This window comes from Malurus melanocephalus, unplaced genomic scaffold, assembly GCF_030028575.1.
Source record: "Malurus melanocephalus ecotype Western Australia unplaced genomic scaffold, MMel_1.1 scaffold_254, whole genome shotgun sequence".
In the NCBI taxonomy this organism is placed as follows: domain Eukaryota; kingdom Metazoa; phylum Chordata; class Aves; order Passeriformes; family Maluridae; genus Malurus; species Malurus melanocephalus.
The window spans coordinates 1023840-1050660 of record NW_026623486.1 but is presented as its reverse complement, the minus strand read 5'-3'; the positions used below and the strand labels follow the sequence as shown (position 1 = coordinate 1050660).

The following is a 26821-nucleotide window of genomic DNA, read 5'->3' as shown; positions in this document are numbered from 1 at the left end:
GAATATCTGGTGTCTCATTTTAGTAACAAACACCCAAGGGACAAGTTGTACCAGTGTTGTGRCAGTTCTCTAAAGCTGGTAACATGCATCAGTCAGGAAGAAAGTCTTTGGAGATCCCAGGCTTGGTGTGAGAAACCAGAAAACTAACGGGTTTTCTGCAGTAAACACACCAACAATACTCTGCAGCATCAAAGCCTTCAGCAAGAAGTCAGCCCCAGTAACACCCACGTTTTTCCACCACTATATAGAACAACTAAAAATTTGCGAAAACAAACTAAGTAGCTTCTGCCTGTAAGAAATCTTGTGCCTCTTCCTTTAGGCACTTCAGGAACCGTAGCACTAGCACACAAAATAATACAGGAACACAGTCCCAAAACCTTATGTTATAAAATAGGGGTAGAAATTACTGAATTTGAGTCCTTCCATGGCTTCATGTCCATCTCYAAGAGTGGTGGAGGTTTCACACAAGCTCATGCAAGCTTGACAGTCATACTCTGAAATCTCTTCAGCCTGTTAGCAGCAGCCACCACATAGAAGTGTTTCTGTGAACAGAACACAACAGTCCAAGCGTGAGCGCAACCAAGGCAAAGGAACTTTTGTGCAGCTGACAGGGATTTTTCTTCCTGGTAAATCCATTTCCCTCTAGTGATCCCCAGCTCATGTGGGTGCAGTGGTTCCTGCAGAGCAGCTGGGACTGGGAAGTTCTACAGTGATAGGTCTTTAGTTTATGTCATCTTTAAAATGCAAGTGCAGAAGTTTGCCACAGAGCAGTTTCAGTGCAGGACAGAAAGAAGCATAAGCCTCTGGTTTAACTCCTYGGCAAGGAATTGCAGCTCTCCAGGGGAAAAGAAAAGAAAATGGTCCTCACCGAGTTTGCCTCACAATTCCACAGGCTTCCTTCTAACAAGATCACTGTGTTCACCTATCAGGATCAAGTATCTAGACTCAAACACAAATTATTACCTACCACTCCATAAAGGCTTTGTTCAGAAGGAGCCTGGGGTTATCAGAAAGATCCTGAAGAGCTCTAGATGGGTTTAAACCTAATTTTTTTTTCTCTGTCCCACACTTCTATTCTGCAGTGGGAGGCACAAATTGCCTTAGGCTGGATCCCTACTCCACAGTGACAACAGATCTATGTAACTGTCATCAATGGAAAAGGTATAAAGAGAATAAACATTTTAATAAAACGTGACCACTGCATTTGTAGGGAAGAAAAGATATAAAAAACTTCTGAACACCTATCAGACAAAGTGAAAATAGAAACCAAACTCAATAAAAATAGAAACAATATCCTTCTTCAGGATAAAACACTTAATTTACAAATACAAATAGACTTCACAACTGATACTTACAATCAAGAAGCCTGTGGGCACCAGTGAACCAACACACAAGAGGAGGGAATGGCCCTGCCTGTGTTGTGCTGATGCCCAMATTTGTGTATTTACCTTCCATTTCCTGTGGGCCATGTAACTTTGCAGCAGCAGCTGGGACTTCAGGCGGAGCTTGAACTTCTGGGCCTTGGCGGGGAGGTTGCTGAGCCACTCGTGCTTCAGACACTGCGTGGCGCTCATCCGGCAGCTGCAGGGGAGGGATGTGCCMTGAAAAGCCAGCCACACCCTGCGGAACATGTGCTCAGTGCCCCATGCTCCTCTTTAGCAGTGATAAAGGTGTGCCTCAAATGAATGAACACATCAAAATGCTGTTCGTCCCAGGGCACGGGATCCTAATGACACCCTGCACTCTCCAGCAGGAGGAGTGAGTGGGATAAAGGGCTGCTGGTGGCTCTGCAGTGGCTTAGTTGAGCTGTGGTTAAGTTCMTGAGGTAAGGTATAATTTTATTACACAAATTCAGAACTTTGCTAACAGAAAAATAACATTTGTGGTGTTATCTGTCTGTCCTGACAGCACTGAGGGCTTTTTCTGAGCCTCATATTTAAAAAGCACAGTTGTCAATTCACCCTAAACTTGGATCAAGCTAAGCAGCCCTTATATCCTGACATCCAACCATGGGCCCAAATGGCACAGCTTATCCTAAAGCTTTGAGAAATACATGGTACTGGAGTTAGAGGTTGAGAAAACAGTTTAATTTGCCTTTTTTCAAATCCAAGGCCTATGCCCAGCTCCTGAGCTCTGAGCTGTCACTGAGATGATGAAAGGGCAGCTCCTCCTGCTCACCCCGATTTCAGCAGGCAGGGGAGGGGCTGCAGATGTTGCACRAGTCCAGACCCACTGTCCCAGCAGGGCAGAGCTGCCTGGGCTGCAGGAGAGCAGGGGCTGCCACTCACCCTGTGAACAACTGGGCCAGCTATCACTGCCCTCTGCACTCACTGACAACACTCCTTACACACTCATTTCATTCACAGCGTCTAACCAGACTTCACAGTGTCCCTCTGGAGACCTTAATCCCAATGCACAGAAAAATTGAACATTCCAAAGCAAATTTTACAGTCACACAGCAAATCATTGTCACAATCTGAGAAAAAATCCTTAATTCTCTCCTGCTGCCAATATGCTAAATTTCAGTTTATTCTTTGCTTTACATAGGACCTATTGTTCAAAATATAATTAGTACCAGAACTGATTTGTCTGATTTAGGTAATGATTGGGAAGTTGTTAATATTCTAAGCACTCCTTTGAATTCCCCACAAACACATGATCTGCTTTACTGCATGCATCATTTGCTGGTTTGATTAGTTTTGTATCACTACTCAGCAAGAGAAAAATTTCTCTACTCAACCAACTCCCCTGCCGTGGTCTGATATCAATATCATCCTCATTCTCTCCTTTGTTTCATATGTGCAATCACTCTTTATCTCAGTGGAGCCAGGAATGAGCAGCCACATGCAGAGTTAAGTCCCAAACACTCCCTAGTATCTCCCAGAAGCCTGCAGACCACGTTAGAAGAGAACAATGCACATTTTCACAGCTGCAGCTTCCACTTATCCTCCATGGCATTCAAGAGGCATTTTTGCAATTTGTGTCAAGGCTTGTGAGAGTCCAGACTAACAACAGAAATAGTTTTTGCTCAGAGAAGCAAAAGCTTTAGAGACAGATTCCTAAACTGCAAATCCTTCCAGATTTCCTGTGTTCTGCCTGTATTGATGMAACTGTGAAAAGCAACTGTCCTCAGTCAGGGTACACAGACACTTCCCTTCAAAACAGGAGCTTCTGAATYCCTGAGGAACTGCCCAGCAAGCCCAGCACACAAAAATGTCACACAGTAAATTCTCATYGCTGGCTGCAATCCAAACAATTGACTGGTAGGAATTTAACATCATTGGTGCTACTGTCCTCACAATCAGACACACAGGTACCTTTTCTCCTTGACAAGGAGTCTGGAGATAAAGTCTTTGGCTTCCTCCGAGAGCTGTTCAAATGCTTCTGCATCAAAATCCCAGCTGCAATTGACTACATAATTCATTGTCTCTGCATCAGTCTCTCCCAGGAATGGGGACAGGCCACTAAGCCTTAAAAAAAGAAAGAAGGGAAGAGGAAAACAGCAGTTATATGCAATATGTGTGTTCTTTCTACAAATCCTCTGCYTTATAATTGTTTTTATTTTATGGAGGCAAAAGGCTCTCAGCTATGGAGGGCTCCACTTCTCAGTCCCTGCCATGATTAGACAACAGTTTGGGGCAATAAGTGTTGTAATTTAATGTTACCCTCTAAACAGCTCACTCACATCAGGGATCACCGTTAACAGATCCCCAAGGAATGGATTCAGTGAGGATTTAGGTACTTCCTTCAGTGCTTTCCCASCTAGGAAAGCTAGGGGGACTCAAGAGCTTTCCCAAATCGAGGCCCACATCCGTATGTGGCTTGAATTAARTAGAATTCTGAACAATAGATTACTATTTACAATTAGTCTCTAAGCCCAGATTTATTACTTCCATCATTTATTACTTCATTCAGTTGGGTCKTGGCTAACATACAAACTTAAACCAGAAATTTATCCAGTTTACAGAAAACATTTGTGAAAGATTCTGGGATGCAAAACAAGCTCATCAGAAGGCAGCGACTCTGGACTGACAAGCTTTGTTTGCCATCCAGATATCAGAGAAAGTTTTAGCTCTATTCATGTCATTTCTTAGACCCATGGTCTAACACAGATAATATTAATTCCCTGGGCAGATGCACACCAAGTCTAAGATCATGAAATTATCCCATTAAATTTTTTTTTAATTAACTCAAGTCTTCAAAAAACAATCAAAATCAAAATTCCCACATATTTTGGACAGCTCTTCTGAGTTAAAAAAAAAAGACCTGACCCATTTTACTTTGCTAAATAAGATGATAAGGGAGAAGAACATTTACATATTTTTCAAAAGGATTATTTGCTTCTTTAGAGACTTTGTACATGCCACGAGGTGCCTTTGCATTGAAAGCTGGGGGGTTTTAACAGAATTACTTGGGAGGAGTCACAGATGGGCTCAGTGGCTGCTGCATTCCTGCCCTGCAGGGCCCKTGGAGCCACCCAATGACCCCTGGCAGGGCTACTCACAGCATGTACGTGATGACACCCACGCTCCACATGTCTGTGGGGAAGGAAACGAAGTCATAGTTCACCACCTCGGGAGCCAGGAACTCCGGAGTCCCAAAATTCACCTTCAGCTTCTCACAGGGTTTGTACCTGTACCGGGAAAAGAGCCCTGAGTGAGGAGCTGGGGAGCTCATCTCACCAAGAGAAGGACAAGGCCAGGCTTTTGGGAGCAGAGCAAAGCCAGGAGGAAGACCARGAACACTAAACCCTGCAAAGGGCTACCCCAGAGAATGGCAGCAGCTTCACTTTCTGCCAGGCACCACAGGATGCTTTCTATAAATCCATAAAACATGACACAAAGAAAGCAGCTTTGATTATAYCAGATTTGGAAAGCATTTGTTTAGTGGATGTACCCAGCTACAGCTCAGGGTAAAGATCTGTATCACAGACAGGAACACAATGCAACTGCTAAGGGGGGSTGAAGAGGATTATTTGGGCTCAGGAACAAGTAACAGTGATCCCATGTAGAGGGGAAATGACTCTGTTCTATTGTTTAACAGGGAAAGGTTATGAAACTGAACCAGGAACAATTGTCACTGAAGGCAGCTGGAGTAGCATCTGTGTTCAGGCAGAACAAACCACTAAAGTATTGCTTCTAAAGCTCTTTCTCCTGGAGGATATTTTCAAAACTGCTTCAGCAGAAGTTTRTATCTTTACCCTCCCAATTTATAAAACAAACAGACAAAACACCAAACTCAAGGTGTATTTTTTTTTTCCTTCAGAAGTATTTTATGGAAAGAAAGTCCTTGAACAGATACTTATATACAAACACATGAATGTATAGATGCATAAATGTACCAGCATTTCACTTAAGAAAAACCTCAAAAGGCTTAGAAAATAGAGAAATCTTATTGTTCTTACTGTCATAGTAACAGAAATAATTCGTTTTTATTCTAGGGCAATTGACTCATGCTCTCACAGCATTTCTTTAACAACTCATGCATTCATAAAAGAATGAAGAAAAGTTCCTATTTCTCTGAGGACTTCTGTTTCACATGGGATGGCTAAAACATGGTTGGTTTTTATCCTTTTTTTTCCTTCAATCAACTTACTTAAAGAGTTTAGCAGATAATTTCTACAATTAGAGCCTGCACCATAAAACCCTGCAGTCAAGAAGGCTCTGGGAGCTTTCATAGAATCCCTAGAGTAAAAGCTCTACAGGGGGAATAATTTTGAGATAATTAGAGCAGTAGTACAGCTTTATGCAAGAGAAATGTTATTTGAAAAAGTAATTAGATAATTAATGCACACAGCAGAAAACTCATGCCTGCAAAAGCATAATGCTYAGCTCACTCATATAGAATTATTACAGAGCCACCAAAAGCAACCCCCCACTAAACAACTACCAGAAACATGTCAGAGGTTTGTGAGTTTGATTTGGTTTTGTTTTTCAGAAGAAATTCACAACTGAACTTTCTTACCTCCTTGCTAATCCAAAGTCAATAATTTTAATCTGGTTTCCTGTGTGATTTACACATAGTATGTTTTCAGGCTACAAAAAGAGAAAAGGGTATTTTTAGTTAAATATTTGCAAGAGAGATCTAGCAAAAGATAAGGGTATAAAAGTATAAAAGTCCTTCCACAAAAAGCCACAAAAACCAGATCAAATGCACCCAAAATTAATTTTTTTTTCCAATTAGAATATTTTTCAAGATGGAGATGCAGGGGTGATGTGGACCAAACTTATTACAACTACAGAACTGTCTATGAGCCAAGCTGGTCTAACATCATTTGTGTAAGGTGCTGTATAAACAAGCAGGAAAAAATCAGTTTGTATTTTTGTTTAAAAATATAAATTATTAAGGGATCATTAGGAAACCATTGCAATTTTGCTGCAGGTTGGTTCCAGGCAATAAAAAGTACAAACTAGAGAAGATGACTGAACAGGTATTTAAACACTGTTACAAAGAGGTAGGGGAATGGGGGGAACATTGGGCATTTCTAGCCAAGGAGGKTTTGGGTGGGGCTTTTTGTCATTGATGACAAAAGGGGATTGCTTGATGCTACACAGAATGAAAAGTGGCTGATTTGAGAAAGGCAAAAGCCCAGAATCCTGATCATTCTGATCATTCCAAGCAAGCTACTGAAGAGACACCAGCAAAAATTAATGAACCTCTAGAGCTCCATTCTCTGTAGCTATTAAGGCTATTCCTTTCTGACATGASTCCCTGAAATGAGAAATTACTCTTCAGTAATTAGAGACTCTGTGGTGCCTAAACCAGCACCACTGAAGCACAGAGAGCACAAACAACTGACCTTCAGATCTAAGTGGAGAATATAATGCTGGTGCAAGTARTGGACTCCTTCACAAATCTGTTTGGTGAACAGGATGGCATCCAGCTCGGTCAGGTGGTAGTTTTCATCTGTGATCCGGTCAAATAATTCCCCACCATCAAGACTAAAATTTTGACACAGAAAAGCGTTAAAAACCCTAAAATTCTGCATTAGCTCAATTTATTTCCAAGTTGGGAATTARGCTCTGTAATTGAGGCGCCTAACAAAACAATATAAAGTGTATCAGCAGCCKCAATCACTTATTGAAATTAAGTATCAATATAAATTCAAAAATGGAAAAGTTGTCACTAACATTTGGGGGGACACGTGTCAAACCCAAACCCAYGTGACCTGGTGATCCTATGGGACCTGAAGAACCTCCAGGGAGTACTCAAGTATCTGTTACTGGCTCATCTTATTAGTCATGGGAAAATAAGTCTTCAACCTACAAAATTTACTAAATGACACTTCTCAAACTGAAAGCTGTTTTACATGAGCTGAAAATTGAATTTAATTCCGCACAGAGGCTAAGAGAAAATTAGKCAGACATAGAGCTCTGACAAGCTTTTAACCTGAAGAAATTACCATTAAAACATTGATTTTTCCTTCTACAAGTGAGATCAACTCTCTCTCAGCCTGGGAAACTATTCACTTCTTCACAACTCAGAATTATCATTCCCTATTTCCTTTAGTGACCTGAGAAAACCCAAACATCTGACAATTCCTGAGATCATTKAAACTTACTATTCCATGATCAAAGTGATATTATTTTTGGCTTCAAAAGCATCATAAAGCTGGATCAGATTCACRTGATTTAACTGGTTCATGATGTTAATTTCATTTTTTACTTCCTCCTGAAAAAAAACCCAAAATAACAAAAAAATGAATAAAATATGCTGTTTAAATTTCACCATACCAAAATAGATATATTTGTAAAGCCCAGGTCTCATGGGGGTTGGAGGATTCATTATGAATACAGGAGGTGATGAACAGTCACATCAAGCCCMAGGTTTTGCAGTATTTGACAGTACTCAGGGCAGTGGCGTTGGGGTGTGGCAGGGAGGGCAGGGTCAGAGCTCCCAGCAGCTGTGGTTACCTTCTCTTTGGCTCCTTTCACTTTTATGATTTTGGCCGCCAGGTTGAGCCCCGTTGATATTTCCGTGCACTTGTGGACTTGCCCAAAACGCCCCCTGTGGATGCGGAGGAAAAGAGGGGAAAGCAGCTCAGCACAGCTCAGCACAGCTCAGCACAGCTCAGCWCAGCWCAGCWCAGCTCAGCACAGCGAGCTCTACCACTATTCTTATCGCTGAGCAAAAATAACCCAGGACAAAGTGAACGGAGTCGGGTGGCCAGCAGCATGGAGCTCCTCTTTCTCTCAGCTTATGAAGGATTAGTTTTATCTTTCCAGCCAGTTGTTCAGTGCTTACATTAAAATATTAAGCCCCGTTGGTCCTGCTGAGGTATGATGGCCTGGCCATGCTCTGGCTCTCTTCTGTAACTGGACCCCCTCGCTGTCCTTCAGGGATGTGGCAGTGGGTATATTAACAAGGATATTTCTGTCCTGATCTCATAACTTTTTAAATGACCATAAGGCCAGTAACTGTAGCCACTCCACAGGCTGCATTGCTGGCATGCTGTAAATTCTCCCCCATGTCATGCAGATACGTTAATGCCCCTTGGGATGATTTCTAAACACCATCCTCCCTGCTATTGCATCACATTGCTTATACTTATTAAGCCATATTTGTATGTGGATCAATGTGTAAATCAAGCCTTCTTGTCACATAAGTAAGGATACCAGAATACAAAAGCTGAAGCAGCTGCAGACTTCCTGTGAGTGAAAACCAAACATAAGGTCAAAATAATTATAACTCTTCCTTAGTTTTCTCTAATGTGCAGTTCAGCACATAAAAAAAAAAAAAAAAGATTTTGGAAGCTGCCTGACCCAAGGGGCTTTGTTGACTGAATCCTTTGAATCTGTCTGCCTTAAGGRTACAGGTTTTTCTCACAACACCAACTGAGAAAACAGTCATCCAAGATGGCAGCGAAGCATCAGAAAATGAGACTGGGGCAGAAACAACCATCTAAGGGACACCCTTGATGTGAGAGCAGCTATGACAGCCCAAAGGCTTCAGGATGAACCCTCTCCCTCTGGCTGCAGGGAGCTTGTCTGTGCCTCGCACACACCTTGGGGCCTGCTGCAGAGGACAGCTGGAGCTCTGCTGCTCCCTGCATTTGTCCAGCAGCAGAACAGCACAGGGACAGTGACACTTACCCCCCCAGGACCTCATGACGACACACGGAGTAGCATGTGGTCACCTCCGCTTGCTTGACACTGACCATGCGGTGCTCGAAAGGAGCTGGAGGAGAAGGGCTGTCATCTGCAGAGGAGACAAGAAAAAATTACACCTGATAATCTTTTAGTTGTTTTGTGGCAGCTGGAAAGCTGCACAAATAATCAGTGCTGAACAATGAGAACAATGACTGATGAAATCACAACGATCCTCTCAGCAGCGAGAATTTTGCAGACAATTTCCAAATTAAAGCTGTGATTATTAACATTACAACTATTAAGTTCAGTCATTTTGTGGCAAGCTAAATTGCCTGATGTCCAAGGTTTTCTAGGGTAAAGCTTCATTAAACCCATTTTTTATGTCCCCCATTCAAAGCAATTTTACAATTAATGTCCAGGTGTCTCAGGCTGTATTCCACTCGCCTGCAGCCATTGCTCAGAACACCAGACCCAGGTCAGGCCCATGTCTGTGCATTCTGGAACACACACATATATGTGCTGAGYACTCCCTGAGCCAGTGCATTGAGTGTTCCCTCAGGAACCAAGAGACCCATGGCCAAYAACACAACAGGACACAGTAAGAAACATTTCCTGCAATACTTTTCTGTGCTCTGGCTCTCCAGTCCAGAGTTGCTAACGTGTGCCTGGTTTGCATTGTCTATCTGAAGGAACAAATGCTTCATCCCAAGAAAAGCGGTTTTTTCAGAATTCTCACACTTCTAATCACACATACATTTCACCCTATTTTATTTTAATTTTTTTTTTGCTCAGAACACACTTTAAAAGGCAAGTTACTATTAAAAGAATTTGTACCAATGTAAGTTGTTATTTACATCATCAAAGGTACCCAAGGCAAAAAGCTCTTGAAGTGTAAGACACAGGTGTTCYACTGAGCACTGCTCCAGTTATTATTGTCTATACAACAGGCAGGAATAGCACAAAATCCTCCACACACAAGCTTCAAAAGTAGCTGTGAGGATCTTACCAATGATTTCCCCCTGAGTGAGAAGAGCACTGCCAGCTTCCAGTGGCTTCATCTTCTCCGGTGCAACTCCTGTACACTGCCGAGCCTCACGTCTGCTTCCCCCTGCAGATGCAGACTCAGATTCTCTCCTCTCAGAGTTGSTAGCTGTTGGGGATTTTTCTGCTTTTGCTGTTTCTTGATGGACCTTCACTTCTACCCCTGCATCTGTCACAGGCTCCTTTGCAGAGGTATTCTGTGAGGTTTGGGGCTCGCATTTTAATTCTGATTTCTCTTCAGCCTTTTTGCCTGGTTTGGGCTTGCTCAGGAATGGTTGCTGCTTCCCTGTTTGAGGTACAAGTTCATTTTGCTTATTGTCCCTTTTAACTTCTGAATTTGGCTCGGTGCTGTTGTTTTTAGGACTCTGGTGGAGTTTTAATTTGTCAGGCAGCTGTTTGACTCCTTTCAAGTCTGCTGGTGTGGATTTCACTTTAGGACCTTTACCTCTGTTGTCACTTACACTTCCCTCCTTGGTCATCTCTGTCTTTTCTTTCACATCAGTCATATGCACACTGATGGATATCCTGCAGAGCAAACRGGAGACATTTGATGCAGGTGATCAGCCTGGTTTTTGTAACTTTGTGGGGGAAGAAAAATCTCTATTTTTCCAAACCCATTAATTTCTACAGTATTAATAAAATGTAACTGTAGCAATCTTAGGAAAGACTCACAAACACTGCGGGGAGAGCACCAAAAAACATGGTGATTGTTTTTCTGTGTCCTCAGCTCTCTGTATGTCTGCCCTTCTGCTGAACAAAATGTCTCACCCTGTGAAGAGTTAATCCCACATTTGAAAGCTTACCCACTTTTTGTAATTATGACAGTTGTCTAATAAAACACCACTCATCTGGGCAGAGAGAGGATAGTGATTGCCTTCACAAATTACAGCTGATTATCTAAATGGCTGGCTGTTCATATGGCTCTACAAATCCAATGGTTTGCATGCACCCCTTCCCCTTCCAGCTGGCTGACCTGCACACTCAGCCATCTGTGTTGGGGTCTTCTGATGGAATAGCATTCTTCCACAGCTTTCTCTTAAAAAAATCTAACTTTGATAAATTCTCTCACTCCATCAATACTATTTTCCTTGGCATTTTAGCTACTGGCAAAGTTCAATGATTTTTTTCCCTCTTACGTTGCCTGAAAAATACAGGTTAGAACCAATTCTCCTGCTCCTAAACTCCATCAAAGACATTCATGTGATAATGTTTGAGTCAACTGTTACTGCTCCAACTTCATGAGCAGTCTGATTTTACTGAGGCTGAACAGAAACTTGTGAAGTTGTAAAGTAGATTTTATACAGCAGCAAATGAAGACAATTTCTGATATCTGGGAGAGTATGTACCTCATTTTCACAAAGGTTATTGCCTCTTTCGGTGGAGCAACCTCATTACAAAGATGTTATARAAGAAAATGTTTCTGCTTTTGTGAAACAAGAGTCTGAAATGTCTCATTTTCTTCACCTTTAACACCCTGCTGCTGCTCTGGTGTGAGCTATGAGAGCAGCTGGACCCAGCTCTGAGCAAACACTTCCTCTGCTATCTAGACAAGCCTGAACTCAGTGGGACTCTCGGCATTTCTCCAAGCTGGGGAACACAATGTTCCTTTGACACCTCTGTGTGGGCTTACAAACTTCATTAGAAGTTGCATCCATTTTAGAGAGGAGTTTACCACCCTCGTGTGACTTCACACTCCAAACCATGACAGTGCTCTGGGCAGGAGGGCTGCAGCTGCGCCTGGGGTTTACTCCAGCCTCTGCCTACCTCCCAACCCAAAATCTGGGGCCCAGACACCAAATTTGTACACATGAACAATGGAGCAATTCCCCACTCAAAGTCAAACATACATTTGGGAGTATGTATGGATGAATGTGTCTATCACTCCCACACACATACAAATCACTTGATAGCCACCCATCCAGACAGAGAAGGCATTGGCAATTAAAATCTGCCACAGAAGTTCCATCAGTTGGGATTTAGTTGGTAGGGGTCTTTTGGTTGTGGTGTTTTGTTGTTTTCTGCCGTGTGGGTTTTTTAAAATTTAAATGAATGGGATTAAAATAAAATCCCAGATAAATAATCCAAAGGAAAATGGACTAAGAAACATGATGAAAATATTAGCCTAACAGAGATGAGTAAATGAACAATCCTTAGGCAACCAAGACATTGAAAACACTGAGGAAAACAAACACATGTTCTTTGGGTTTGTCATATACTAGTAAATATCTCAAATTCTTTTTCACCCCTTGGCRATAGAATCAAAGGAGCTGGGAAGGAGTGAGTGGTTGATAACTACTTGAGCTCTTCTGCTGTGGTCACCTTTCCATGTCAGTACACAGAAGTGCTGATATCTCAAACCCCTCCCTCCCATCTGATTCCTGAGCCACACAGAACTTTACACAGGGCCCTTTGAGTCTCTTGCCTTAATCCTTGTAAAGTCTCCCCACTCCTATCCCATCATGGGGGAGCTGCCTCCTTTAATGGCCTGGCTTTCCTTTTTCTCCTTCTAACACATGCAAAGGTTTTCTAACACATGCAAAGGTTTTCTAACACATGCAAAGGTCTTTCAGGCCCCACAGAAAGCCACCAACAAGGCCGTTACCTGGTATGTGTCACTTCACACCCCGTGTCAGATATAGCCCGGGATGTGGAGGGCACAGCTTCCCGGGATGCCGCACTCGGCGCTGGGGGTTTGTTTTCATTCTTCCCAGGTTTCTGGTGAACAAGCTGCCTGGGACACTCATCAAGGTGTGGGGCTCTGTCCACGTTCTGTGCTTTAGCAGGAACATTTTGGTTGCCTGCGTGATCTTGATGTACGAAGGGGAGACCGTTGTGTTGGTTCAAAGCTTTGACACCGACGTCCTTTTGCTGTTGACAGCTCTTAGAGCTCTGGGTTTTGCCAGCACCTTCTGCCTGTGCACCTTGCTGCTGTGCTGTCCTCTCTTTAAGCTGGGCTTTGGAGTCAGCTTTATGGGCAATAGCACTAGATGTGTTCACCTTCTCACATGTTCCCTTGTTTTCATCCAGCTTTTTCACACTTTTTGTCTCTGAATAAAAGAATCCATTAATAAACTATCCTTGGCAGAAATGACAGCAAAACAGAGAAGGAATAAAGCAACCCATCTCTCAAAATAACCTACAGAGTTCCACCTGAAAAGTTAGCAAGAAACCTCCCAAAAGGTTTAATATCCWTACACCATCAGGCTTGAGATACTGTTAATGCTCATGGCTTAAAACCAGAGATTTAACTGCTCTGGCTTTCCAGCAGTGCCACAGATTGAATTCTTAAAATGAATTAAATTCTTGAAATGAATTCAAAAATTAATTTAGTTTCCTTAAACCAAACAAAACAGCTGTAAGGCTCAAGTTCATTGTATCTAAAATCTGAAATCACTGTGACCAAAGGTGGCAGGTAGTTGAGGCACAGCAGATCCTGCAGGACCCTCCTGTTCCCAATATACATTCAGTTAGAGCATATATACCCATATATATACCCAGTTAGAGGGGTAGAGACACACCCAGCAAGACTCCAAGGGACACTGAGACATTGCCCACCTGCAGTTTCCACAAAAGGACTGAAASTTTCTTCATTGCCTTCTCATGACAATGGCTGTGATTATTAACAGTGGAAATTTCTAGAGTAATTTCTGTCAGCATTCAGCATGCCCCGGTCACCAGCAACCAAGATTTATTTACGATCCCATATAGCTTTGGAGTCAGAATTGTGACMATTTCCTTTATGTTTGTCACTTCCAAAGTGATGAAGCTAAAAAGGGGATTGCCCCTAAGGCAAAGGATTCTCTGACAATTTGTGAAGACAACAGCATGACAGGGCCTGCTCAACATCACATTCACCCTGCTGCAACCCCACAGGCATTAATAATGGATGCAACAGGGCAATGCCCTGACAGATGCACCCTAAATAGAAATCTGGCCCTGACAYGCCAATGAAACTTGCTGATCAAAAAAAAAGATATTCCCAGTGTCAACACATCCCTTTTTCAGAGAGGGGGAAGAGGGAGGGCCGCCTCAGATGTATTAATGGAAAAGAACTTATTAGGTTTGCTATGTGATATGGCCACTATCTTCACAGTATCTCCAAACATGCTCTGCTCCCTGAATTCAGCTCACTGAAACCCAACTCAAAAAACCCTGYCTCTTCAGCTAAACAAATGTGCTCCTTTTATTTTCTTTATCTCCTAGCTTTTTGTGGTGCTTGATCCTGGGGATAAATCATCTTGTGAAGGTGGTGAGAACAATTCTATTTTCCCTGTAGTGAGGGGCAAAGTTACTCAGTTACATTTGAGTAATTCAGGTAGTGGGAAATAGCAGGCTATTAATTTCCAGTTTGTCTGCTGCACATCCTAGAGTCAAAGCTTGCAGCATGCCTGGAGTGATACATACCTTCCAGCACCTTCTTGCTTTCAGTCTGGGTTCCTCTGTTACTAAGCACATGCTTAGGCTTTGCACCACTCTCCTCAGCCTTATCTTTGGCCTAAAATTGACAGGGGAACACAGAAATAAGTTACAGCCCAGAGTGTCCATGTTCCACTAGGTTCCTCCAACTATGTAGGCATTCAGACTCTGTAAARTGGACAGTAACACCTCTGAAGTTCTGAATCATTAATTACTGCTGTGTTTACTTCCTTTTACTTCCTTTTTCCAATCTCTCCCAGTTTTACAGGCAGGCATCCTTCTAAAACATGACACAGCTAAATACATTAGCTCATTGCTTTCCCAAATTTTCACTGCCATAGTTTTTGCCTCCTGTCATCTTTACTCACATTAATCAAAAAACATGATGTGTGAAACATGAGAGAGTAGAAAAATAAATGATACTGTATTTCAGTTGCTTTTTGGCTGGTGACAGAATGAAAAGTAATGTTTCTGAACGTACTTGCCAAAACATATTTTTCTCAAGGTATCTCAAAATCAATTATTTGACCCAATAGAGGTGATACCAAAAAAGAGCCTTGAGCTTTATGGCAACCCTTGTGTATGTACTTGACATTTCACAGGTCACCTTTAGAATTATTAAAAACAGATTAAAAAGAAGATTTTTAAGCAGTGTTTTTCCCCCAATTAATTTGAGAGGAGAAATATTTTGTTATAGGACCACTAAAGTCTTAATACAGCATGGTGAAATCACACAGGTGAMATCAAATTAGAACTGAATACTATTTAGCAAAAAGCAATACACAAAACAAGGAAAAGGAATGATATTTTCTGWGGTTGGCTAATAGTTAAAAATCTAGTGATGAGCAGCATCCTATCCTGATTTGTACAAGCAAGTAAGCAACATGTAAAGTATTTCTGCACATAACAGCAAGAGAGCTGCACATCAGCCCTTCACCTGTTAGTAAAAGCAGTGAAGGATTTCATGCACCAACCCTAGAGATTGCACAGAGCCTCCCCACCTCCCCCTTCCCAAAACACTCAAAGAGGAAAAGTAGTAAAAAAACATTACCCTTTTTATTACAGCTCTAATCAAACCTGCAACAATGACCAGGGTGAACATTATTCTTGCACAATCCTACATCCAAAGAAAGCCTTGGGTAAGTGACAGTTTAATRTCGGGGTGTTTTTCTCTGTTTGGTTTTTAAGTAAGAAGTTAGAGGTTTGGAACTTAGAGAGCTCAATTCATAGTTTCTTGTTGACTCCAACCCCACAAAATTTCTTCCATAAGCATTCTCACGGCATCCCTGGAATGCTGTTAACAAAGCTTCACCCAGAAATGCAAATACAGCCCCCACCTCCTCCCAGCCCAGCCCCAGCCAGCCTRTGATAAGCAGCACCCTGTTACAAACAGCAAAGGCTGGAGAACAGGAACAAGCAGGCAGCAAGTTCTTTTTCTGTGCTCCCCTTGCAACTGTGGAGCTCTTTGGCCATCTTTGTGCTGCTATCACACAATAGGCTGCAAAAAAAACAGAGCCAAGTCAGCACATGGCTCAGCACAAGGCAATTTGTTCTTCAGTTCACCTGTGCTTTGCTCCCCATTTCCCAGCCAGGTCACGTACACACACAACCTCACTAATTCGAGCCTGTTCAGATATCACTCAGCAGTCTGTGATCAAAGCACAGACTTAGCTTAAGGTCTTAAAACYGACCCTATGTTCTAATTTCAAAAAGCGCTCATGACCAGAAACAAAAAAGGAGAACAGTGATGGTCATATTGCAAAAGTGGAGTTTGCCATAAAACTGCTCACCCACTGCACCCTCTCTGTTCTCCAGCCAAGGTTAGAGCCTGGGACACAGACCTCTACCCCATCCTAGTCCAGGTCATTCCACCTCTCASTCTCTACCTGCCCACCCACAAAATCAAGCAGAGGACAGTATCTGTCTCCAGGCATTTTACAGTGACTGCAGGCAGTGTCTGTAACAACACAGCTTTACCCAAAACATATCAGACGTTCCCATTTCTCCAAAAACCTATAGAACTGAAGCTGGAACTGCAACTAAGAGCTTTAGCTCTACCCAAATTCAACGTTGATAACTAATGCATGATTTATTGTTCTGAACAGTAATGGATGCACTTTATAAATTCTTCTGTCTCCTAACAGCCAGCTCACTTGTCAGCCTTTGGCACTTAAAAAGGGAGATCAAGAGAGCTTTGAAAGCCTGACAAGGTACACTGCCTTCAAGCACTACCCTCTTCTTCTAAAAGGTTAGATGCACCTTCCAATCAAAACATTTTACAGTTTTGGTGAAAAATATTTGGATTAAGATACAAATGGACATTTTCCCTTGAGCTAAATTCTCTTTACTGTAATCACATCGTTACATACAAGGAGATTCTTGGAATGAATAAACATATCCCAGCTCCTGCAGTTTTCCTCCCTTCCATCCCCATGGCAGGATAGAAACCATAGTGAAAAATGGAAACTCCCATTACCTAGAACTAATTCCAGTTGCCTCTAACTTTTAAAACACAAGATTAAGCTATTTTAAAACATCATATCAACTAAATACAGGTCTTGTCTCTTCCTCCCTCACTGTCCTYAATAATCAAGAAATGCTTAGGAACTGATGTCTTGGGAACTTGAAGACACAAGAACTCCTTGATTTCAGGAGTAAACAATGTCAATGGAGTTGATAAAGTCACAATTGCCCCATAAAAATGTAGCTAAAGACAACTTAGATGTCTAAGGACATGTATGTCTGCCCAGTAATATGACAGTAAGTCAGCACAGGTTTCAGGAACTGGTGCTATGTTCAGAACTCGTGAACAAACAAAAAAAAAAGCTTCTAGTATGTTACTCATGGTTTTCACACTCAGTCACTTATTTGGGTGCCATTGCCGAGCTTTGAGCACTGGTAGGTGCTGAATTTTCCTTTACAGTAGCAATCTCCTCACAGTCATCACAGGACTGCCCAGCACACTTGAGGAACCTCACACCCTGGACTGCAAGGCATGTTTTGAACTTGGTCCCTGCCTTAAGARCCTTGAAATTCAAAGGTCCCAGCAGTAACCTGTACCAGCAATACAGAAAGGAAAACCAGAATTAAACATCATGCAAGAGACTGACTGGAGAGTCTAAAGTCCTATCTCATAAAGTGAAATATGAAGAACATAAAACTAAACCAACCTCAACAGGGATTTCCAGCAGACTCCCCTTCTTCCAGGGCACAATGCCTTTGAGAATGAAATCCACTACTTTAGAATTTTTTARTACTTCGCCCACAAATGTAATAACTTTATCCAGAGTATCAACCCTTTTTTCTATCTTTGCCAGCCTCTCCTTATGCTTGGAGGCATCTAGCTGGGCAGCTTTCATCAGATTCAACACTTCTGAGCATATGCTGTGGACATCAGCCTGGGCAGCACTGTCCGGTACCTTCAGGCCTTTCTGCATTGCATCTGTGTCATCAGGAGCTGCTCGGGATACTGTCAGCTTGTTAATGCCATTTTCTACATCAGCAATGCCTCTGTCAACTCGCTGCAGTTTGCCTGTCAGATCTTCTTGGAAATGCAACAGTCTGTCCATCTTTTCATTCAAGAGATACAGTTTTTTGTCCACCGAACTTAAACTGTTCACTTTTGTGGGCTGAAATTTKGTCAGGGCATTTCCCTCTGCAAGGTCCAAGCTCCCCGCAGACATTGTGTCCAGACAGCAGGAAGTCAGACAGATTAGGCTGGATTTTCATTAATCACWAGTTAGAAAATGAGGCTCTGAAAGTCCATCTTCTTCAGCTATTCCTATACCAGACAAGCTCACTTACTGCMGTCGCTAGAGCATATCATGAGATAGCTACTGCACAAAAGATTTATTTCTGTGTTATCTATTTCTTACTGTGTGCTTTCAATGATGGAGGCAATTTGGCACCAGACTATGTTTTCTTGTGCCTCCTTGACGTCATGAAACCATTTAAAATTCTTTCTCGAGTGGCTGTTGATRGGCAAGCATCTTAACAATGGCCAATGCCTGTGCAGGCCTCTGGAGGGAGGGGAGATGTTTTCATGGCCAGTTTTAGCTCTGTGATAATGAAAAGGTGCTAGAACGTTTCCCTTCATTAAACAGGAAAAATATAAAAGAAAACTGGCTGGTCTTGTGCTTAAGCTTGGAGGAATTCAGCTTKGTAGCATGGATGCAGAACACCCAGCACAGACACAGGGTGCTCTTTCAGTTGGCTGGCACTTGAATTTAAAAATAGAGTACAATGACAATGATCTGAAATACGTATCTAGCACCACCATGTCTTTGTCAACTGAAACTTCTAAAATTAAATCTTTCTCCCAGGTTATAAAAAAGAACCAAATGAAAAAAAAATCATAATGAAGGCACAGCAGAATTAGTCCAACTATTAACAATGAAATTATTAAATCATAAATCTTAAAGGATTTGTTACTGACTTGCTTTTCCCTTCTGAATCACAGCATATCTACTACCAAATTACAGTTACTGGAGAACAGAAAGAGTCACTTGACACTGCACAGCCTCCACTGCCACAGCTCTGAATGCTTTAGAAACATTAATGAATGTACCCTTCCAATAGCACACAGAAAGGGAGTCAGTTCTCTGCCACAGAGGATGAACTGTGGCATCAAGAGAGAGCAGTCTGTCCCATGTCAGATGTGACACTGTGTCACACGACCGTGTCTGCTTCTCCAGGGTGCCTCTGCGCTGCTGAGTGTTCGTACAGCAGGAAGGAGAAAGCAGTGGGGAAACCCTGCTACCACAGGAGATCTGACAGGACAATGGAACCGCAGCAAAGCCACGGCCTTTCGGATACTCAGCATGCCTCTGCCTCCAGTCCCCTCCTCATTCTTTGTAAGGGGCATATGGAAAGAAAATGCCATTCTTCAAGTTAATTTCTTGTAGGAAATGTAGGAAATGAGATAGGTCATTGTAGACATTAAAATCCTTCCCACAGAGTAGTAACAGCATTAAAATTACCCTCTCAAGACAATGTTGAGCTYTTGCCACTTCTCTAAGAAAAGAATTTTTACCTTTACAGTAAAAAAAAGTGTTACATCTACCAAGGCCATCATATAATTATARCCAGCCTGGTGGTTCTGTGGCATTAAGAGGTCAATAACCAGCTTTATCAAACACAGGAAAAGCTGTGGGACTTGGACTGTTCATCACCTTCACAGGGGAGTTTGAATACCAACCAATGGCTTTAGAAGAAAACTTGGCTTGGGAGTTGCTATTTCATGCCACATTACTTTTCCTGACCAAAAAAGTATTTTAAAGTCACTGGTATTTTCACAGTGGTCTGGGATAGAATGGTGTAAATTTTATGATATCTCATACAACACAGTAAAATATACAGCTCTATCTTGAAGCTTTAAGACACTGGCAATAAATGCCTTAAAACTTTACCACTGCAGTCAAAATCAGAGTTTCTAGCCAAATGCCWCCAAGTAATTAGTTCTTTCAAGCCTACAAACATGCTTCACGACAAAAGATAACACAACCAACATAATTTACTAAATCAAGAGTACCTGTTGAATGTTGTCTTCTTAGGACCAAAAGAAAGTAGTAGAATCATTGGATTGTTGCATGCAAAGTCAGACAACTTACAGCAAATGCTTCAACAAGGAAATAGCCACACAAAGTCACCCCCATCTGCACACTCAGAACTCAAGTTGCCACCACTAGCTATTCCAGGCACAGCAAATGGCCAGAAAACAGTGCAAGTACAACCAAAGAGCACAACTGGCTTCTGGGTGTGCTTGAGGGCAAATGGGAATCCTTCAAAACCTTGAACTGCCTCCTTAGTTATTTAACAATTGAGAGCAAAAACAGTGAATGCTGCCCAATTGTTATCAGCTAGTGTTATTATTCATAGAACTGCTCATTTATTCCTCCTCACATGCAATGGATTGGTGGTAAATGCTGTGTAAAGCAAAAAGTGGGCTTTCAAAAAAAAAAAAAAAAAATCCCTCTCCTTCTCCTCTGGATTCAACCACATGCCCTGTGTATTCCAGCTACATGGAACTGATTTCATCACCCAATAATTGCTCACACGTGCACTGAAAGATGTTTCAGAAAATGCTCTATAGAGAATTSTTTCTACAAATGTGCAGCAAATATTCCTTGTTAGTGTTGTCTGAGAAACAGGGAAAATACAGCTACAATAGCCTCCTACGCAGACACAGCTGTCTGACACTACTTACATCAAACTGTGCCTCCATAAGCAATTGCAAAATTACAGATGGGAGGAAGGACAGAGAAGGAAACATCATTTGGACCACTCTCTCCTCTTTTGCATTGCTGGCAAACACACAAACAGACAAAATGGCTCTGGCAGSTCTAACAGTTTGTCTTGCCTTCAGGATGATAATATGCTCAAATACTGGCAAAAMCCCTTTTATTCCTTTTGCTTTGAATTACAATAGCAGGCAACTGTTGTTCAGAACATTGATTTAGTGCCCAGTGTCCAGATCTTGCTTGAGCAGCCTGGAGAGGGTATTTATTTCCACTGCCAGTCCCAAGCCTTTCAATAGTTACAAAAAAACAAGGGAAATATCCTAAAATGCCTGACATCACAAAGAAACACAGCTGTTGTGACAAGTGCCACAGCCTCTTAAACTCACTTTTTCTCTGTGATGAGCTATTGCTTACAATGACATTTTGCAATTAGATACCACAATATGCTGTGCTTCATCTTCAAAACCTGAATTTCAGAGAATGTTGTATGAGCAACAAATACCACGGAATGCTTCAGGACTTCTGCAGAGAGCAGAGTCGTGCTCAGTCACCCCTGGTGGCATTGCCAAAACAAACTGGTGACCCACAAGGCTCCATCACAGTCAGGTGGAACTGGAATGAAGTTTCTGATCACCGCTGGTCTCCTGTGGGTTCCTGCTCATTTCTTACAGGTAACAAAAAATGAGCACTGGGATCTGGAGYGTGCAGACAACTGCCTCGATTCCACTGTCTGCTGAACTGAAATGAACTKCTCTGATACCTTTAAAACACCTCCAAGGTATCAAATATATCAGGAATGCAGAGAAAAGGAACACAAATCCCATAGAAACAGAGCTACAAGTGACTTTGAACCAATGATGCCAAAGAGACTTCTGTTTTCTAAGGGGGAATAAAGAGTTTATTCCTCTTTGGCTCACACCCCACACACTCTCCCAGTTGTGAGACAGATGTCAGAAAACAAGAGAAAAATACACATTCAACACAGAAAATCCACCATATAGCAGKTTAGTCATGATGCTTCCTTCTATGTCTGAACCAAAGGAAGAAAAAAACCCTCTAAGATGGGGTGGATTGAAAACAAAACGAAAAAAAAAAATCTACACCATGTACTGAAGTGACAGCAGAGGCTTATASCCCAAACAAGAAATGTCACAGAGGTTAAAACCAGCTGCTCAAACAGATCATCTCATTAGATTGTTGCAYTGCTTCCAACAACATTGTAAAATTGGAGATGGCTGACAATACATAGGTAAATGAAAAAATAACTTTTTACATGGCCTATAAAAAGCCAAAGTTAAAGAGACAACTTAGAGGCTTTGGGAAAAGTTTGCAGTGCAACAAAGTTCTAAGGAGATGGAGAACTCTATGTGGCAAAACATCAGGAGCTTACAAAAGGAAAAACCAGAGCAAATACCCTCAGAGCAGTCTGGCTACATCTGATAAACACTACTCAGGCAAAAAAAATTTCTAACAAATATCTTTTACGTATTTAGAAAACAGATGTCAGCTTTTTCAAATTACCATGAAAATCTACTCAATCTACATCTAATTGCTGTATCTCATCAACATACACTTCCTACCTTTTCCCCCAGCAAATGAAAGGGCTACTGAACCTTTCTAGGGTACYGAAGTTTTTGAAATAGTAAGTCTAGTTTCTCATGAACAGCATGAAAGGTAAATTTATTATCTATAGGGTAATGGTGCAGCAACAGACCAATTCTCACAATGGCAAGCGCAAAAGAGGCATTGGCTGTCATACAGAGGAGTAATTTCCAAAGGCAGGATATGCCACACAGCCTGGATAAATCCATCCAGTCCAATGGCTGGGTTTCCTGCTAGGAACTGGAACTGGACCACATCTGCTGTAGAAGGCCAAGAACCCCACCTTTAATCTATCACTCAAATCACTGCTGGTTGAAATCCACCGGCCTATAAAAGGATAACTGCTGGTATCCCCAGGTGACCCTGCCATGATACAACTCAGTGTTGTCTCTGTCACAACACAACTAGTTGTCGTGTAGTGCCAGAAACACTCAACCTTAGCAATCACTATGGAAACTTGGTTTTCAATTTTTACATATATTTAATGAGAGAAAACGGTTAACACAGTAGATTAGGAAACACCCTTCCAAGTCCTGCCTTCCTCCCCCACTTCCATTTCATTATTTTGCAGACAACTGAATCCAAGGATAAGTCTCCAAGGCAGCAGCAGAGCTAAGGATAGGTTACTGAGCCCGAGATCATGTGCACTATTGTAATGCATCTCTGTCAGGCAGCTGACAGAGCTGAACAGATCAATTATGACATTTCATTTACATCAAAGTGATGGGATTTCTAGATAACACTGTTTACCATTTGCCCATAGTCCTACCAGGTTGCTTTGGCTCTCAGGACACCTGTTGTCCATCCACATTCACTCGCTTGACCCCAAAGCTCATTCTCMACACCAAGTCTATTACTCACATAAACTACATCAAGAAACGCATWACTTTGAATTTTCATGCTCTGAAATTATTTTCTTTTTAAGCAGCTACTAAACTATTTAACTAACTTGGAACACAAGAGAGGTTACAGAAYGTTTCCCTGGTGCAGTGGTGAGGATTCACCCTCCCACTCCTCCACATCCTCCAACAAAGAGCTCTCCTCTGGAAACTGAACAAAGAAACCATGTTACTCATTCTGCTTTCTCTGAATTTCAGTGATTTTATAACTAATGCAGTCAGTTCCTCATAAAGCCTGCTGATTTTAAGTGTCAGCCATAAAAGCCAYCCTTGGATTCAAGAAGCCTCTTGTTTACAAGATGCTTTCTCAGTACTACTGGGAGCTCAGCAGAGAACCCTGAGCCCACTTGACACCTGCCAAAAGCTCTTGTGTCAAAGGCAGTTTGCTCAGGTATGAGTAATTCTAAGTCAGCAGGGATCTGTCACAATAGAGAAGAGTAGCCYTCGCTGTGAAGTAATGCCAACAGGAACAAAATCAGTGAAAGCAAATTCCGGCCACTGAAGTGATAGGATAGGGCTCTCAGGATGCATGTATAGGGCACACACCTGTTGGATAAGAAAGGGATATTTCTAGACAGTCAACTTTTCTGAAAAACAAACTTACATAATCCAGAGTTTGCTCCAAAACACATTAAAACCAGCACARTTGTTCTTGCTGACTTGAAATTTGACTGGCTTCAAGTCAAATCCCTCAGAAAAGCCCCTGCTTTGCCAGCAACACGCTTTTGTTTGAGAAAATGAAAATCCCCAAACTGCACTGTGCTTTCTTCACTTCTGCTCCCTTCCTACTTCAGATCTTTATAGCTTCRAGTCTGAAAAAATACAACAAAAATGCCCACCCAGAGCTGTACCAACTCATTAATTTGTAACCATCCTCCCCAACTTCACCTTTCTCACCACCATGACTGACAATTGTTGCAACAACATATTGTACTATWTTCTTTGCTTCTCCACTTACATTCCCAAGGTTGAAAGGCAAGAATTCTGTCCCACTTCTGCCCCCCACAGTTACTGACTAAGGTATGATCACCTCAAGCACAATTTTACATTGCGTTGCTTTAGGTCTTTGACAGGTAAAGCACACAAGCACCTCAAATCATGTTGGATGCAGCAGAATTAAGTGAAGGAAGTGTTCACAAGCAGCCCTGCAAGAGGCAGCCTCCAGCCTCCCAAACCATCCAACTGGATTGCAGTGTCCTTTGGCTACTGGAACACACCTCTGGAAACTCTTCCCAGGTGGAGTTTACAAAACTAATTACTGCCATCGTGGTGGGTCTTGTGTAAACTGGAGTCTCAGTCAATGAATTTTTTCTCTCACTCTCACCTGACAGCTCCCAATTGTGGTACAACAAATACCAAGYACTGTATTCACTGCTCTTTGCTAATAATGGTCCTTACAGAACTTAACAATGAGGGGATTTTTTTTTAAGTAAAAACTCTTTGACATTGCTATTCCTGATTAAAAACCAAACACCATGTTAAGGAAATTCTACATCAAGTAAATATTTATCTGTCCTATAATGAAGTCTATTATATGCTGTATTCACCTGCTAATTTACATCTGATATTTTRTTTTGACATCATTCACAAACACAGGAATAACTTCATCAGTTCAGGCTTAGTCTCAACACAACCTGCTTTGAAAAAGATACAGAATAAAAGAGTTTGTGTACAAAAACCAGTTGTTTTGCAAGCTCTTCTCAGYAATCAAAAGCTCACAGAAGCCCCTTGCTCTCCTTTGGATGAATGTTTCAATATCTGGTAAAAAGCAGAGGAATTGCAGCATCCATCTCAGATGTGAAAAACATCAGCTAAACTTACAATGGCATTCTCAGGTTGGAAGAAGTATACAGGAAACAAACAAAAGAATRTGATCTACAGAAAAGCTTGCCTAAAAGAACATTATATCACAAGCCAGTGGAATTTCAGAAAGCAACTAACAACTTGAATCAAGTTTGTCAGAGCAAGGAATGAGAAGGCAATTTTAAAAGTTTATCTCACTAAAACAGATAGCCTAAGAACAATTGGGTGTAAATTAGAAGCCTTGAATTAGTGCTTCAGGGGTATGATCAAGCACAGTGATTCATTTTTCCACCTGAAGTTAGTATCTCAGTAGAAATATCTGGTAAAAACAGAAATCCAGAGCACATTTGGTACAGCCAATTTCCACTCCCAAAACACTAAGCACCCCCTAGTGCTTCTCTGCAAGGCTTCTATCAGGACTCRGGAAGTTTTGCTTCTGAACCACCTTGCTACCTTAAATCAGCAGTCAACAGACTCCAGACTATTAATTTTCCTCAACCACACAGACATTTCTCTGCACTCATAGAAGGCTCCTGAATTAAAACTAATAAATCATGGATTTTAGAATACTGCTATTAGATCAGTGACRAATTAATCTCCAGCTGCACTGCAGAGACAGCTGTAGTGCAAATGCAGATACATTGATAGCAGTGCTGGACTACAAAAACAGCCCCAAGACCTGGCACCATAAAGACAAAATCACTCAGAGGAAAGCAAGCAAATAACGGTGCTGATAAAGGATCCAGGATATAAATGGTTTGGATTTTTTATTAGTTAATACCAGGAGTATTTATTATTAATGGGTAGTAGGACAGTGCCAGCCAGAAATCCAGTAACAGCACATCAAGTTCTTCTTGGTGTAAGAAATTAGAAGAGTAGTTAAAACATGGGGCTGGATKCTGGGAATGACTGCAGAAATATTGTGCAGAGAAGAAATCAAGTTGCAGCTGGAAAGAGTCCCTACACACAGTCCTGAAAATGGTGAAACACAGGGGGCTCTTGGTCTCGTTCTGCCACAAAAGGAGTGACAGGAAAATTCCARCCAAGTTTGTCTAAACTGAATCCAGTGAAGAGGGGGTTCTGCACTGACCATAACACAGATGAAAGTGCCCCAAAATATGTTCCAGTGGCCCACAGCAATGACTGACAGCTCACCAATGACCTACCTCATCAAGACAAGCCATCCCTGGTGGCCATGGTGACCACTGCCTCCTGCAGTGGGATGACCCACAGCCATTTGGTAGCCTGTGCCTCTGTTTTCTGGCACAAAAACTGATAATTCTGCATAAAGCAGACCCAGAAACAAGAAAGTCAGGCAGTCATCTGTACAAAGATGTAGCAAACTCTTTTCTTTTTACAGMAAGACAGATCAAGGAAGATGCAATTCAAGCTGTGCTGATTCCTAAAGAGGTGCTGAGAATTAACCAGAGCCCTGAAGYTTCCTACACTGGGCTTCAGCTGAAACTGGGAGCAGGAACCCAAGAAAACATCCAGAACAGAGTTATTTATAGAAAAAGGGCATTTCTTTTTAACTCTACCAGGCCCCATACAATACCAGTGAACTTGCAATGACAATGGTGGAAGGAATTGGGTCTCTGAAAGGAAGCACTCAGGACCCGAAACCAGAAGTATGCCTAAGTTGGTTGAGTACGAAAGCACATGTACTGCTCAAGCATGAACAACAAAACAAGGACACAAATGAGAGAGTGAAAGGTGAGCCACAAATATAAAA

General features: G+C 41.9%; 1 protein-coding gene across 3 annotated transcripts in view; it reads right to left on the bottom strand.

Annotated features, from left to right (window-relative positions):
* Positions 1 to 7: 7 nt before the first annotated feature.
* The window catches only part of MYLK3 (myosin light chain kinase 3), a 35912-nt gene continuing 9098 nt past the window's right edge, over positions 8 to 26821 (bottom strand). For 2 of the 3 annotated variants that reach the window (XM_057375678.1, XM_057375677.1), the window contains 12 exons: positions 14535 to 14625; positions 12733 to 13177; positions 10096 to 10655; positions 9093 to 9198; positions 7914 to 8007; positions 7562 to 7671; positions 6800 to 6941; positions 5965 to 6035; positions 4505 to 4633; positions 3318 to 3470; positions 1449 to 1581; positions 8 to 542 (listed from right to left, as the gene is read on the bottom strand). In XM_057375678.1, the coding sequence (XP_057231661.1) occupies positions 471 to 542; positions 1449 to 1581; positions 3318 to 3470; positions 4505 to 4633; positions 5965 to 6035; positions 6800 to 6941; positions 7562 to 7671; positions 7914 to 8007; positions 9093 to 9198; positions 10096 to 10655; positions 12733 to 13177; positions 14535 to 14625 (2106 nt within the window). In that variant the 3' untranslated portion in view covers positions 8 to 470. Of the gene's footprint in view, positions 543 to 1448; positions 1582 to 3317; positions 3471 to 4504; positions 4634 to 5964; positions 6036 to 6799; positions 6942 to 7561; positions 7672 to 7913; positions 8008 to 9092; positions 9199 to 10095; positions 10656 to 12732; positions 13178 to 14534; positions 14626 to 15597; positions 15664 to 17716; positions 19222 to 26821 lie in introns of those variants that run through there. The other variant, XM_057375680.1, reaches the window with a different exon arrangement.